We start from the raw sequence: 14,884 nt of genomic DNA on the forward strand, positions 1-14,884 counted from the left end.
TGTTAGATTCTATTTAACTCAATACTTAAGTATTTTTAACGACCTAAAATTTGTTTATAGTCGTTCTTCCAAGAATAAATATCACAAGAATAATTTTTTTAATGATAAATACTATAATGTTCTTTTTAAGTTTAAAACCAACTTGAAATAAATGAAAGATTCACGAAATTCCAAAATTGGGTTGCTATTAATAATTAAACATAGCATTTACTCCTCAAAACATAAAAATAAATGTAATATGCGATGTCACATATTGCATGTTTCATGAACTTAATTAATATGCAATATAAACAGAAAGGAGCTCAAAGAAAGCATGGGTGATAAGACTATTACCTCAACCTATTCATAGAGTCCTTAATTGTCTTGAATTTTGATGAAATAATTTAATAACAAATTGTAAAAACTAAACATAACATATTCTTTAATTCTTGTCTTGAAAAAATTATGGCGCAAAATAATCAAAGTTTTATGTTTAATTTAAGGTTGATTACCCCAAATTGTCGATCGAACCATTATATCTACAAAACCATTGCTCAAAAGTTTGAATTATTTAATAGTCAAAATTTTAAATTACCGAACCAGAATTTAACTAAATGAGGGAGCTGCGCAGTAACCAATAGTTAGCAAAATTATCTTAATAACTTATCTTAATAACTACTGTATGTATTATAATTGAGTCAATTTTGAAATTCTTCTTATCAGATTAAGGTATTTCTTATCATGTAAGCACATTTAAGTCATCAAACTTAAATGGAGGGTGGAGGGGTGGAGGTCTTCGAAAAACTCCGAAAACAACGTTTCCTCACTCCCTCCACTTTTAGATATTTAGATATAGATCTAGACGAGAATACTAAAAATGTTGACAATAAAGTTCTATGCTTTGTACTTTATAGTTATAAGTCTTTTAAGTTAGTTTTTTAAATAAAAAGAATATTAAATCAAGAAAAAAAAACTTTAAAAAAAAAAAGACTAATTTCAACTGTAGTGGTCCAAGAAGCTTTTGAGTAGTGAATTTTGAAAAATCTTGCCCTGTAACAGGAAAAAAGAAACTTTACTAGGTTGATCGAACTTTAACAGATTGTTTGATAAAATGAAAAACCTGTCGATGAGTTTAAATTTAGTATAAGTTTAAAAAAAAGTATATATTAACTTATTGTCCTCACATTAGGGGTAGAAGTAAAACGCCGTTTTTTGCAAAACACTATTTTTTGACTTAAGCATGAACTTAAATTTAGAGCCTACACATTGTAGTATTTAAAGATTTATCAAAAGCATTTGATACAGTGGACCACTGCATCTTCTTAGATAAGCATTGCGAAATAAAATGTGCTATTGGGTTAAAAGCTATCTTACTAATAAAAAACAATATGCATGCAATGTCCATTCTAGAGTATTAAATTTTTTATGTGGAGTCCCTTAAGGATCACTTCTTGGTTCTTTCTTATTTTTAATTTTGTAATCTCTCCTAAAGACTGAATTCAGTCATACTTGCCGTTGACATCTGTTTCTTAATGATTTCAAAAAACTATTTGTAGATATGAATATTAAACTAAATTAAATAGTAAATACTTGGTTTAGGGCTAACAAACTCTCACTTAACGTCGAAAAAACGAGCTATTATTGTTTCATAAAAAAAAACTAAAATTAAACTAAAAAAAGAAAATCTTTCTCTTAAGTTGCCCGATATTATCTTAAATGGTAAATTAGTTAAAAATAAGTCAGTATAAGATTCTTTTTAAATCTTGTTGATAAACATATATATCCTTTCTGATATAAAATATATCCAGACTTAAATCACCTGAATTTTTAGTATAATGTATTGAATTTGTTCAAACGTTAATTAACAGCCTCAAACTAATATATTTTGGGGTAATTAATTGCTTTATTAGCTTTGCAAATAAAGTTTACAGTCTACAAAAACATGCTTGCAGAATTATTTAAAATAAGAACAGACATGCTAAAACTTTTATTAAAAGATGTGAAAATGATGGATGTATTTAAAATAAATATCAATCAGCATTTGGTTTTATGTATATGTTCAACAATAATTTCTCTCCTATAAAGCTTAATATTAATTTAAAAGAAGCAGTGGTGATTTGCTTTGGCCTCAGAACTGGAGGTCCGTGATTTAAAGTCAGTTCTAGCCATAAATGCAAGATTGTTAAGGAAGGAGGGTTGAACTTCCTGGTTAAATGCTGATCTGTGGTGCTCTCTGATATGACCGAACTAAAAAAATAAGAATAGTAATATAATTAACACATACTAAATTTTTCTTTCTTTTTTTCATTATTTTATTTATATGTTTTATTTGCTGTATAATATTATTTACAGTAAGATTTAAAATATTATATAGGCAGTAGGGTGTCTCAGCAGCCCATTATATTCTAAAAAAGATCTGTTAATATTCTGAAAACTTTCTATTGGTTCTCACAAGCAATTCGGTTAAATTTTTTGAGTTTTTTTGGATTTAGGGGGAGCATAATACCATTGAACACTTACCGGATCCCTAATATTTTGAAAAAAAATGTTTTTCAGAGGTATGTCATTTTTTTTTTGGAATTATAATTAAAAAAAAACACATTTTTCGTTTTTATTAAAAAAAGGGTAATTTGCTGAAATAAACTCTAAAATAATAATTTTTAAAAAAATGATTATTATATTTAAAACTTTTATATAGTTTCGCTTTTTTTGTGACCCAACATGATATACTTTTAAAAAAACTTTTTTTTTTTATAATATTAGGAACCGGTGAGTGTTCAAGGGTCTTGTGCTGCCCTTAAATCCAATAAAAAATTTTTGAAAAAATTTGACAGAGTTGCTTGTGAGAACCGATCAAAAGTTTTCAGAATATGAACAGATCTTTTTTAGCATATAGGGGGCGGATGGGTAACCCTAACGAGCAGGACTTCAAGAAGATCGTAATGACCTTTTCACGATGCCCTTAACAATATAAAACTCTATTTTCTTCTTCAATAAAAATATCTATATACCTTATAAAATAGATATATACAAAAAATATATAACCACAAAATATATCATAAATTTAATACTCTACATACTTCAAAAGTAAAACTCACAATAAAACAAAACAAATCAATATGGAGTATAGCAACTAAAAATAATCAATATGGAGTTTAGCAACTAAAATTTTTTTTTTTTAAATAATAATAAATTAAGAACACTTTTTGTAGAAAAAATAATTTTTAATATAGATTGGAACAGGTCAATTCAGATGAAAAAACAAAATTAGGCCGCACTATTCTAGAGAAAAGGTCCAAGATAAGATATACAAAATTGAGCTTTTTTATTTTTGCAAATATTTTTTTTAGAATGCCATTATTACGTAGCACTAGTGCTAAGTAAAAAAAATTAATGAAAATGGTGTACTAAAAAAATTCCACTTATGGCCACTTTTTGAGTTTTTCGCTTTATAGTGCACTATATAAATACATACATATATTTATATATATATATATATATATATATATATATATATATATATATATATATATATATATATATATACATATATATAGTTATAAATACATATATATATATATATAAATATATATATATATATATATATATATATATATATATATATATATATATATATATATATATATATATATATATATATATATATATATATTAGTAGAAAATCACATAACAAAAATTTTTTTTCATTTTACACTGTGTTTCATCAACAAAGATTTATCAGAAATAAATGATCAAACTAATAAAACTTCAATTTAAACTAAAATCAAATTACAGGAAGTCGCAAATGTCTTAACTCCTGTAAATTTTCACACTTAACTACTGTAAAATTTCACATTTGCTGACACTACTATAGAAAGAATTCTTTAGAAATGACTACTTATGCTTTTTTGTAAATGTATTTTTTTTTAAAAAGGGTGTTTAATGTAAATATTATTTGAACTCATTTATTTTTATAGTTTTTTAGGAGAAACTTATTTTCGTGCCTACATTTAGAAATTAATTCCGATTTTTTGTTTAATAATATATAATTAATATATAACTACTCTGTTCTACTAATATATAATTGCTCTGTTCTTTTAAGAACATTGAGCACTCTATTGTGTAGAATACATTTTAAGTTGTTTATATATATATATATATATATATATATATATATATATATATATATATATATATATATATATATATATATATATATATATATATATATATAAACAGAGCCGTAACCACAATTTTAATATTAGCGGGGGGGGGGGGGGGCTGGAGTTTCTTCGATTGAAAAAAAAAGGGGGAGGGAGAGTTATGATCAAGAACAATTTGAAAATAATAACTTATAATAACTAAAACAAACCTTTTGAAATTGGTTTTAACAATAGAATACTGATAATAGTTCGAAAAAAATGTTAATAATAACATTTTTCGCTTTGACAATCGAATTGTGATAAGTAAAAACCTCACGTGTATTACAATAAATACTTTGTTTTTTGCAACAAAATGCAGTATCGAGAAAATGTTAGGTTTTCGTAGATTTTAAGTTTATCTCAAGAGAATAAATGCTATAGAAATAAAGTCATTCTATATATTTTACAATAGATTTCTTAACAAAAAAAATATTTAAAAAAAACTATTGGGTAGGAGACCCCCCTGGCCTCCGGCGGTTATGGCTCTGTTATATATATATATATATATAATGTTTATAAGAAATTATATCTAAAATGTTATTCAAAATTAAAATATTTTTTTAAAATATTTGATATATATATATATATATATATATATATATATATATATATATATATATATATATATATATATATATATATATATATGTATATATATATATATATATATATGTATATATATATATATATATATATATATATATATATATATATATATATATATATATATATATATATAATATATATATATATATAATATATATATATATATATAATATATATATATATATATATATATATATATATATATATATATATATATTTTCATAGATTTAATTTACAATTAAAACTCTGGTAAATAAATTTAGAAACTAAAGACAATACAGAGAAAAAATTAACGGACAAATAAACTTGTTACAAACCAATTAAAAATTATATTACAAATTATGACAAAATAAACTTCCTAATATTAAAATATTAATAATAATAATAATATAGTAAGTTAGATAGATAAATTTATAATATAATGAGATGTTTGTTTATTTAAAGAAGGATTTTCCCATTTAATATGAAGTGCTTCTTTTATTTTTAATTTGTGAATGGTAGAGGCAGTATCTAAAATCTGAAAGCAATCATAATTAGTTAGTGTTTTACAATTAATGGATGAGTTTAAATGTTTTAAAATATGCGATTGCTTGTCACTCGTAAGGTGCTCATTTATCCGTGTTGTCAAATGTCTGGAGGTTTCTCCAATATAACTGGCGTTACAGCCAGCACAAGAAAATTTGTAGACAACGTTAGATTTAAGCATCTTAGGAAGTGGATCTTTTATGCAAAAATTGTTTTTTAATTTATCGGTTGTGAATATAAACTTGATTATTACATTTTTACTATACTTTTTAATAATTTTATCAATTTTAGTTTTAGTGAAGTTTGAGTAAAATCCAATAAATGGAAGCTTAAAATATCTTATATTAGTATTATCAACAGTATTTATAACAGGTGGATTAATTTTCTTTTCAACATATAATTTAATTTCAGTGTCGATAACTTTTTTTAAAAATTTAAAGAATTAAAAGATGATCCAACTATAAAAAGAGAAGTATCTTTACAAGGGTATCTTAGAAAACTTTAAAAACTTAAATGTTTTGAAAAAGACATTTACAATAAAATTTATCCTGTTGGTTCACAAACAGCAAGAATTTATGCTCTACATAAGATGCACAAACTTAGTAAAGATTCTTCTCTACCATCTTTTCGACCCATTATTTCAACAATTGGCACATATAATTATAAACTTGCTAAACATCTTTCAGATTTATTAACTCCATATTTACCAAAACGTTATACCACTTTTGACTCATTTTCATTCGTTGAAGATTTAAAACAAGTTGACGTAACTAACAAATTTATAGTTTCTTATGATGTTGAAAACTTATTTACTAACATTCCACTTAATGAAACTATAAATATAGCAACAGAATTGTTTTTTAATGATTAAACTCGCTCAAAATATTTTTCTAAAACTCATTTCAAAAAATTTTTTTTTTTTTTTTTTTTTTTTTTATAAAATAATAAATATTTACAATTTTTTATAACATTATCTACGGTTTTATGTTTTTACAATGTATGGTTTTACACTTTTTCTTAGATATATACATTTTCTGTTTTATAACTTTTATTACATAATTTTTGTATTTTTTTTATTTTTTTGTGTTTTTTTGATTTTATATTTTTTTTTGTGTTTATTGGTTTTATATTTTTTTTGTATTTTTTTGTTTTAAATTTTTTTGCCGTTGTGCGGAAAGATATCAAGAGTTTAGATTAAGTTAAAAAAAGAAGAAATTTTAAAATAGATTAAGGAAAGGTTCATAAGGTAAAAAGAGTGATTTATATGCAAAAAAATTAAAAAAGGAGTTACAGGACTTTTACATAAACATTACGTTACGAAAATTTTAGATAAAAAAAAAATTTTTGTGTTAAAATAATATATCATAAAATAAAGGCTGGCAGTGATTTGCTTGTTTTTTATAATAATAAGTTTGTTGTATAACATAAAAAAAATTGCAAGAGGGAAGGAAATCTTTACTAAACATACAACGAGCCGTTGTTTTAATTTAGCTCATATGTTTAGTTTCAGACTTCCATTCTCTACTTGACAGAAAACATTTTTAATACAAAAATACTCACAGAAAATATCCGTAGTGTTTCTACGGACATGATAATTATATTTTAAGGTAATAATATTCCTGATGTTCCTGATTATTACCCTGATCACTGCCATTGGGTCAATTTTTTTGTTACTAAACATGTGGTGGCATCTACTGTTCCATATTGCACTCATTATGGTTTGAGTGAGTGTCAACAGCAGCTGCGAAGTGGGGTTTTTCTCCGATAAATTCGCTGTTTCAATTGAGAAGATCGAATTTATCGGAGAAAAGTTGTTTTGGGATGTCAAGGAGTTATATACATGTTTAAAATACTCCCAAATTTCAACAGAAGGAGGACAGTAGGCAAAGATATGCATGTTGTCCTCGATTTTACCACAGGTTTTGCATTTGTTATTTTTGACGATCTGCTGCCTTGTGCTTTTGGCTAGCAAGGCCGCAGAAGGTAAACTGTTGTGTAAAAAACGAAAGAGGATGTTTTGAGTTGGTCCGCATGCGTGGGAGGTGAAGTTTTTTTTCCAAATTTGGGTCCACGGCATTGTTGTTTTTGTTGAACCGTTCCAGAAAAGTTCTGCTGGCACAACTGTCTTTTTGTTTTTTGCCACTTCTAAGTAAAAATTTTTTGTTGTTTTTAGGGGGATGTTAAATAGGGACCCGTTTTTGCCTAATATTTCTATTGTTGTTTTGTAGTACTGAGACGTTTTGTTGTCCCAGTGTTTTGGAAAATTGTTCTGCTTTAAAAAGTTCCAGCTTTGGTTTTGGTTTGCAAATTTTATAAGTGAACTCGCCAACCAATACTTTGAAAAGTAGTAATAATCGTGAGCTTTGTCCTCTTCGCATTCTTTCAGTTGAAAGAGTGTTTTGAGGCGAAGTGCAAGACTTTGCTCCTTCGGTGATAAAATTCCGAGACCCCCGCTTTTGACGGGTAAGAAAAGTGTCTCTCTCTTGACCGGATTGTAATTGGTCTTTTGCCACAGGTTTTCGAAAATGGCTTTGTGCAGACGTTCTATTACCCATTCGGGAACGGGTAGCACGTTTGCCAGAAACCACACTTTTGACATTGCTAACGTATTTGTCAACGTAGTCTTTCCCCTAAGTGACAAAGTACGTAGTCCCAGAAACTTGAGTTTTTTCTCTATTTTGTTTAGAGTTACTAACCAGTTGAAATTGGTAGTATCGCTCAGTCTGGTGTAAAAAGTAACACCTAATATTTTGAAACCGGTGTTGTTGTTCCACTCTATGTCGTCCAATTCTGGGTACATTTTAGGATCAAAACCCCCAAGGGCGAGACCCTTGGTTTTTTTCAAAAAATTACTTCAAATTTCAACGTCAGGTTCTCATTTCTTATTTAACGGAAAATTTTATGATCAATTAGATGGCGTTGCAATGGGTTCTCCTTTAGCACCAATTTTAGCTAATATGTTTATCGGTTTTCATGAACAAACGTGGGTTAATAATTGCTCTTCCTCCATACCGTTTTTTTATAAACGTTATGTGGATGACATAATAGCAATTTTTAATTCAGAGTTTGAAGCGCAAGAATTCTTTAAACATCTCAATAGACAACCCAAAAACTTAAGATTTACTATGGAAAAAGAAAAAGACAACCAAATTCCATTTTTGGATGTTCTTATTAATAAGTCTAATTCACTCTCTACATCAGTTTATCACAAAAAAACATACACGGGTCTTTTACAAAATTTCTTTAGTTTTGTCCCTTCATGTTACAAAACTGGTCTTATACGTTGCTTGATTGATCGAACATATAAAATTAACAACACGTGGTTTGGATTTGATAAGGATATAAAAAATCTTTCTTTAGTTTTAAAAAATAATCAATTTCCGCAAAAAGTTATCGACACTGAAATTAAATTATATGTTGAAAAGAAAATTAATCCACCTGTTATAAATACTGTTGATAATACTAATATAAGATATTTTAAGCTTCCATTTATTGGGTTTTACTCAAACTTCACTAAAACTAAAATTGATAAAATTATTAAAAAGTATTGTAAAAATGTAATAATCAAGTTTATATTCACAACCGATAAATTAAAAAACAATTTTTGCATAAAAGATCCACTTCCTAAGATGCTTAAATCTAACGTTGTCTACAAATTTTCTTGTGCTGGCTGTAACGCCAGTTATATTGGAGAAACCTCCAGACATTTGGCAACACGGATAAATGAGCACCTTACGAGTGACAAGCAATCGCATATTTTAAAACATTTAAACTCATCCATTAATTGTAAAACACTAACTAATTATGATTGCTTTCAGATTTTAGATACTGCCTCTACCATTCACAAATTAAAAGTAAAAGAAGCACTTCATATTAAATGGGAAAATCCTTCTTTAAATAAACAAACATCTCATTATATTATAAATTTATCTATCTAACTTACTATATTATTATTATTATTAATATTTTAATATTAGGAAGTTTATTTTGTCATAATTTGTAATATAATTTTTAATTGGTTTGTAACAAGTTTATTTGTCCGTTAATTTTTTCTCTGTATTGTCTTCAGTTTCTAAATTTATTTACCAGAGTTTTAATTGTAAATTAAATCTTATGAAAATGTAGATTCTAAATTTATTTACCAGAGTTTTAATTGTAAATTAAATATATATATATATATATATATTTATATATATATATATATATATATATATATATATATATATATATATATATATATATATATATATATATATATATATATATATATATATATATATATATATATATAGTTAACCATGACACCTGGGAAATATATATTATATTTATGCGATAAGTGCATCCAAGAAGCGGCAAGAGATTCAATAGACAAATTTAAAAACTCTGTGTGGTCCTGAGTCTGATTAAATTATGTTTAAAATAAAGATTCTGAATCTTTATTTTAAACATAAATGTTATATCTTTATGAACTAATTTTTTTTTTCTTAGAATAAAGTTTTTAAATGCCCTGGCTGTTTTAACTTTGAAACCGCTTTGCTTTTAATGAAAAAATTTATGATAAATATTTTGATTTACATCCTTTGTGAACCTCCACTATTGAAATTTTGACCAAGATTTATTTAACGACAATATTCTTTTCAACCATTTTTTTTTTAAATTTTGTAGACTTAGATCACAGTTTAAAGTTACAAGGAAACTTTATAGTTTGTAATATGTAATAGTTTGAATAAATGCCATTTTTTGGATAAGTTAGCTGGGGCATGAACTCTTTTTGACTTATTTTTTCCATACCATGGCAACAAAGTACATTTTTAATACTTTATATTCTGAAATATAAAGTTTCCATTGTTTGAACATAACTTTGTGTTATGGATAGGTTTGGGGTACCCCCAACTCTTTAATACAGAAATTTTGTACTATTTTTATACAGTGGCAAATTATAAACAGTTTCCTTAATAATAGGTGAGCTAAAAAAGATAATATTATTGTATTGATATTATTAAGCAGTTTAATTCAATTTTTGTTTTAAAAATTGTCAAAACAACATTTTTGTTATTGGAAAAATTTGGAACAAAAACGTGGTTTTCGGAAAAATACTGGCAGAAACTTTCGGAAAAACTTCAATTCAAAAAATTCTATTTGTTGTATAAATGTAATTAGTGTAAAAGTAAATAAATTAAACTAATTGTGTAAACAATATAGACTCAGATTTTAAGTCTTTCAATCAATCAATAATTAATCAATGTTAATTATTTGAATATGCAAGGGAATTTATGAACTAATTCATTGAATATTCATTGGCGAAAATTTTAATTTATTACTAATACTGTAATAGAGATGGTTTTTATAATGAAACTAGATTGTTTTTTAATTGTTTATCGCTACAGGTGTGCTTTTATAGTAGGAAAAAATGTTTTAAAATATGAATTTTAATTTTATATTATGAAAAAGAACATCTGGTGGTTGGCTATGAAGTTTATATATATATTGATTTTCCTTTCGTAAATATCAAGAAAATATATTTTATATTTGACATTTTATACTTTTAAAGATCTTTTATGGAAATAAAAAAAAATGGTAATTTTTCAAATATTAAATAGTATCTTTTTTAAAGCTTATTTTTATTTATTTTTATTGTTATTTTTATTATTTTCATATGCAAAAATAACTATTTCAAATGCATTTTTAACTGTTACAATTACACTATCAATGATACATATGGTATAAATTAAAGTTTTTTTGCATTACTTAACAATACTCAAAAAATTATCAAAAAGGTTTCATTTTTCATTTTCATAAACACTTTACTTTAAAAAATTTTTAATAGCCTTAATTTTTTTCTTTACTTTTATATAAAGATTTTTTAAAGTCTATAATAAAACTTTAAAATATTAACTTTATAAGACTTAATAAGACCCCGTCTGAGACAGTTCTTCAAATAAAATCTGGGGGAGGGGAGGGGCGGTAAAAGAGGGAGGGGGGACAGAGTATGAGTGGGTATTTGGTAAATTCTTAAAATGTAACGACTGGCTTCTACTAAAAAAAAAAGGTCCTGAAAAGTAAAATTCATCCGACTGAAATGTGTCAAATACCCGACTTGCCGATTATGTTTCTCAAAAAAAGCGACTATAACTAGAAAAGTCTATACTTTTACCTAGCTTCAAAAAAAAATCTTTTTTCAAATATATCTTCCTTGTATATTGATAATACTGAAATAAAGAGAGCTAAAGTTACTAATTTTTTGGCTGTTTACATTGATGAAAACCTCACATGGAAAAATCATGTTAACAACCTAAACAATAAAATTGCTAAAAGTATAGGAAGCTATACAAATCAAGATCTTTTTTAAATAAATATACTTTAATTCAATTATATTACTAATTTATTCATTGTCATATTAATTATGCTAATCTTGCATGGGGTGGTACAAATAAAAGTACACTAGAACTTCTTTATCGTCAACAGAAGCATATTCCACGTTTTATAAACTTTAAAGACCGTTTTACTCATGCCAGGCCTCTTTTTCTTAAAATGAATACTCTTAATGTATGTCAACTTAATGTATATTAACTTAATGTATATCAACTTAATGTATATCAACAAGCGGTGGTAGATCACTATTAAAAATCGAAAAAATCGTTTTTTCAATTTTAAAGTTTTTAAGTAATATAATTATCGTAGATTACGATTTTCATATTAGTTTTATATAAAAATAAAGCTAACCCTATTAAAAGTCAGTTTTTAATAATGCGGTTTAGGCATTTTAATAAATTTGTCCGTAGCAACGGATTGTTTATTTCGTTGCTATGTAGCAAAAAAGGAAGTTATCCAACAAAATACCTTAAAATTAGGACAAAAAAACTTTATTTGTGGTGACTGCTACTCTAAAACTACTTTTTGTTTATTATTGAATGCTTTTGGTGCAGTGTGTTACATGGTTTTTAACGGATTTCTTCAGTAAATGTCTAATTACTTTACAACTTTCTTCGGCTAATTTTCTGTCTTCTATACTTTGGTTAAATAATAACTGAAATAATGGGAAATAAATATAAAAGAAATAAAAAAAAGGTATAGCAAGAAACGCAGACTCTTCAGAGGAAACCAACATAAATCATCAAACGTTGTAACTAAAAAAAATCTATCTAATTTATAAGAATTACAATTCAAATGTAGCTCTGCAAAAAAAAAAAATGAAGATATTGTCATCCTGTCAATTGTCACTTTTTACTTATTTACTATAAACAAATATTTAATTAAGTTGATAAGAGTTAAAATTGAAACAAAATTGCAAATCAAAAGAAAAACTTTTTTTTTCATGTGTTTTTTTAAATGTGTTTTTCTCCGTTCTTTAAAATTTACGACTTTGCGGTAATTATCTCTTGATTCTCTTAACTGATTTTGATAAAATTTTCAGGAGTTGTTCCTTTAGTTAGTATGGATGTCCCCTACCACTTTTATTGCATTATGATAACTCGATAAAAAGATATTAAAGTCCAAATATGATCAAAAATGCCCATTTTTTGTTATCGAAGTTTTTTTTTTATTTAAAAAAAAACTGTTTAATGTTTTTCTTTTATTTTGGTACAGGATCTTTTTCATTATATTAAAAGCAAGTTTGAAAAATTTCAAGTTGATACCATACCTAGTTTTTGAGATATTCACCGCAACAAAATAACCCTATTTTGGGGTTTTCGGGACCAAATTTCTTAAGCCATTTAATAATCAAAAAAAAAAAAAAATTGTCATTAAAATGTAAATTTTAATCAACTTATATAAAAATAATTTCTAAAATGTAATTTTTGAAGGATATTTTTTTATTAGTGGTCTACCACCTTAATGTATATCAACTTAATGTATATCAACTTAATGTATATCAACTTAATGTATATCAACTTAATGTATATCAACTTAATGTATATCAACTTAATGTATATCAACTTAATGTATATCAACTTAATGTATATCAACTTAATGTATATCAACTTAATGTATATCAACTTAATGTATATAATATTTTTTGCTTTATGTATAAATGTAAAACTAATACTTCTCTTTTTATTTTTATAATTTATACATAAAAAAAAAAAAAAAAAATACAAAATTTTGGTAAATCTTGTATCTCTTATTGAGGAGCTTTTTTATGGAACAAAATAGTTTTGAAATATTTTGAATTTACTCAAGAGTGGAATTGCAACACATTTAAAAGAAAACTTAAACTTATTTTATCTATCGATAACGTACTCTTATATTTTTAATTTTTATAAAGTAAAATTTTTAAAATTCAATTCTTAGTATTTACATATATGAATGAAATATATCTTTTACGTTTATTTATTTTTACTTTCGACGAGAATATTATATATATTAACACAATAAATGTAATGATAAGTTTGAAAAACAAAGCGGTTCTTGACGACAAGACCTTAAGGTCTTCTACGAGATCCTGCGTTCTTCTTTATTCAAACTTAATTAATTTTGTAATCGATCTATTATATTATTGAAATTATTATAATTGTAAAACAACTAATAATGTAAAACACTTAAAGAAAGACCAAAAAATTAATAATAATAAAAAATAAAAAAATCATCTTCTTGGGTGAGGGGGGCGGGAGAGGATGTCACACCCTCGACACCCCTCCGTAAAATCGCATTTGCCTTTTGCAACTGCTTTTAAAGTTATTTTAAATCTTTAGGATAATTTTAACATGTTTTCAATACCTAACAGCAGCCGTGATGCAGAGGCTGTAACGCAGTGGTTGCGCACTAAGGTGCGGTCAATTTTAATTTTTTTTAGGACTCATTTAGCCTGGGTGTGCAAAAGTTGTCCATTCATTTCAGAAACACTTTGGAAAAATATCAATGCTCTAAGAAATTATCTTGAGGTGCCCCAAGACATCTGAAAGTTTAATGGGTCCCTAACATTAAAAAAAAAGTTGTTCAAAAGTATGTCATTTTGTGTCTCAAAAGAAGCGAAATTATATAAAAATTTCAAAAACAACAATGATTCTATTAAAAAAATTATCATTCAAATTTTTTTGGAATTATTATAAAAAAAATACACTTTTTTCATTTTTAGTTAAAAAGGCTGTTTTTTTAATATTTTTCTGAAATATGCTCTAACATAATAAATTTTTATATAATTTCGCTTCTTTTAAGACCCAACATGACATACTTTTGAACAAATTTTTTTTTCTAATATTAGGGACCCATTAAATTTGCAGAGGTCTTGGGGCACCTCAAGATAATTTCCTTGAGCATTGATATTTTTGCAGAGTATTTCTGAAATGAATGGACAACTTTTGTTCACCCAGACTAAATAAGTTCTAAAAAAACATTAAAATTCACCGCACCATATTGCGCACTTGCCTCGGAAACAAGGGATCCCTGGTTCAAACCCCAGCTCTGAGCAGGTTTAGCAACATCGCTTAGGAAGGAGGAGAGAACTTTTAATTAAATGCTCATCCGCGGTGCGCTGTGATAAGACCTTAAGGACTTCTTGGGGCACCTAAAATAAAATTAAAAAAAAAATGTTTTCATTTTTCTTATTTAAAAGAAAACGAGTTCAAATTCAA

The 14,884-nt window shown here is 25.7% G+C and overlaps 2 protein-coding genes across 4 annotated transcripts in view; both read left to right on the forward strand.

Moving 5' to 3' along the window:
- Positions 1-8,089: 8,089 nt before the first annotated feature.
- On the forward strand, positions 8,090-9,920 carry LOC136089796 (uncharacterized). Its single transcript, XM_065815884.1, has 2 exons — positions 8,090-9,166; positions 9,801-9,920. Exons 1-2 carry the CDS (start codon positions 8,090-8,092, stop codon positions 9,918-9,920), a joined length of 1,197 nt encoding a protein of 398 aa, XP_065671956.1.
- A 691-nt stretch (positions 9,921-10,611) lies between these two features.
- Positions 10,612-14,884, forward strand: part of LOC100211324 (uncharacterized) — a 75,668-nt gene continuing 71,395 nt past the window's right edge. Inside the window, exon 1 of one of the 3 annotated variants that reach the window (XM_065816190.1) lies at positions 10,612-10,889. In XM_065816190.1, coding sequence (XP_065672262.1) covers positions 10,887-10,889 — 3 coding nt within the window. In that variant the 5' untranslated portion in view covers positions 10,612-10,886. The remainder of the gene's footprint in view (positions 10,890-14,884) is intronic. The other 2 variants (XM_065816192.1, XM_065816191.1) reach the window with 2 other exon arrangements.

The sequence above is a fragment of the Hydra vulgaris genome, chromosome 13 (genome assembly GCF_038396675.1).
Source record: "Hydra vulgaris chromosome 13, alternate assembly HydraT2T_AEP".
Lineage (NCBI taxonomy): Eukaryota > Metazoa > Cnidaria > Hydrozoa > Anthoathecata > Hydridae > Hydra > Hydra vulgaris.

Coding starts and splice junctions, on each gene's coding strand:
- LOC136089796 (XM_065815884.1), top strand. CDS start 8,090: ATGTCGTCCAATTCTGGGTACATTTTAGGATCAAAACCCCCAAGGGCG. Junction 9,167..9,800: donor CTACCATTCACAAATTAAAA/GTAAAAGAAGCA, acceptor TTTTTTTCTTAG/AATAAAGTTTTTAAATGCCC.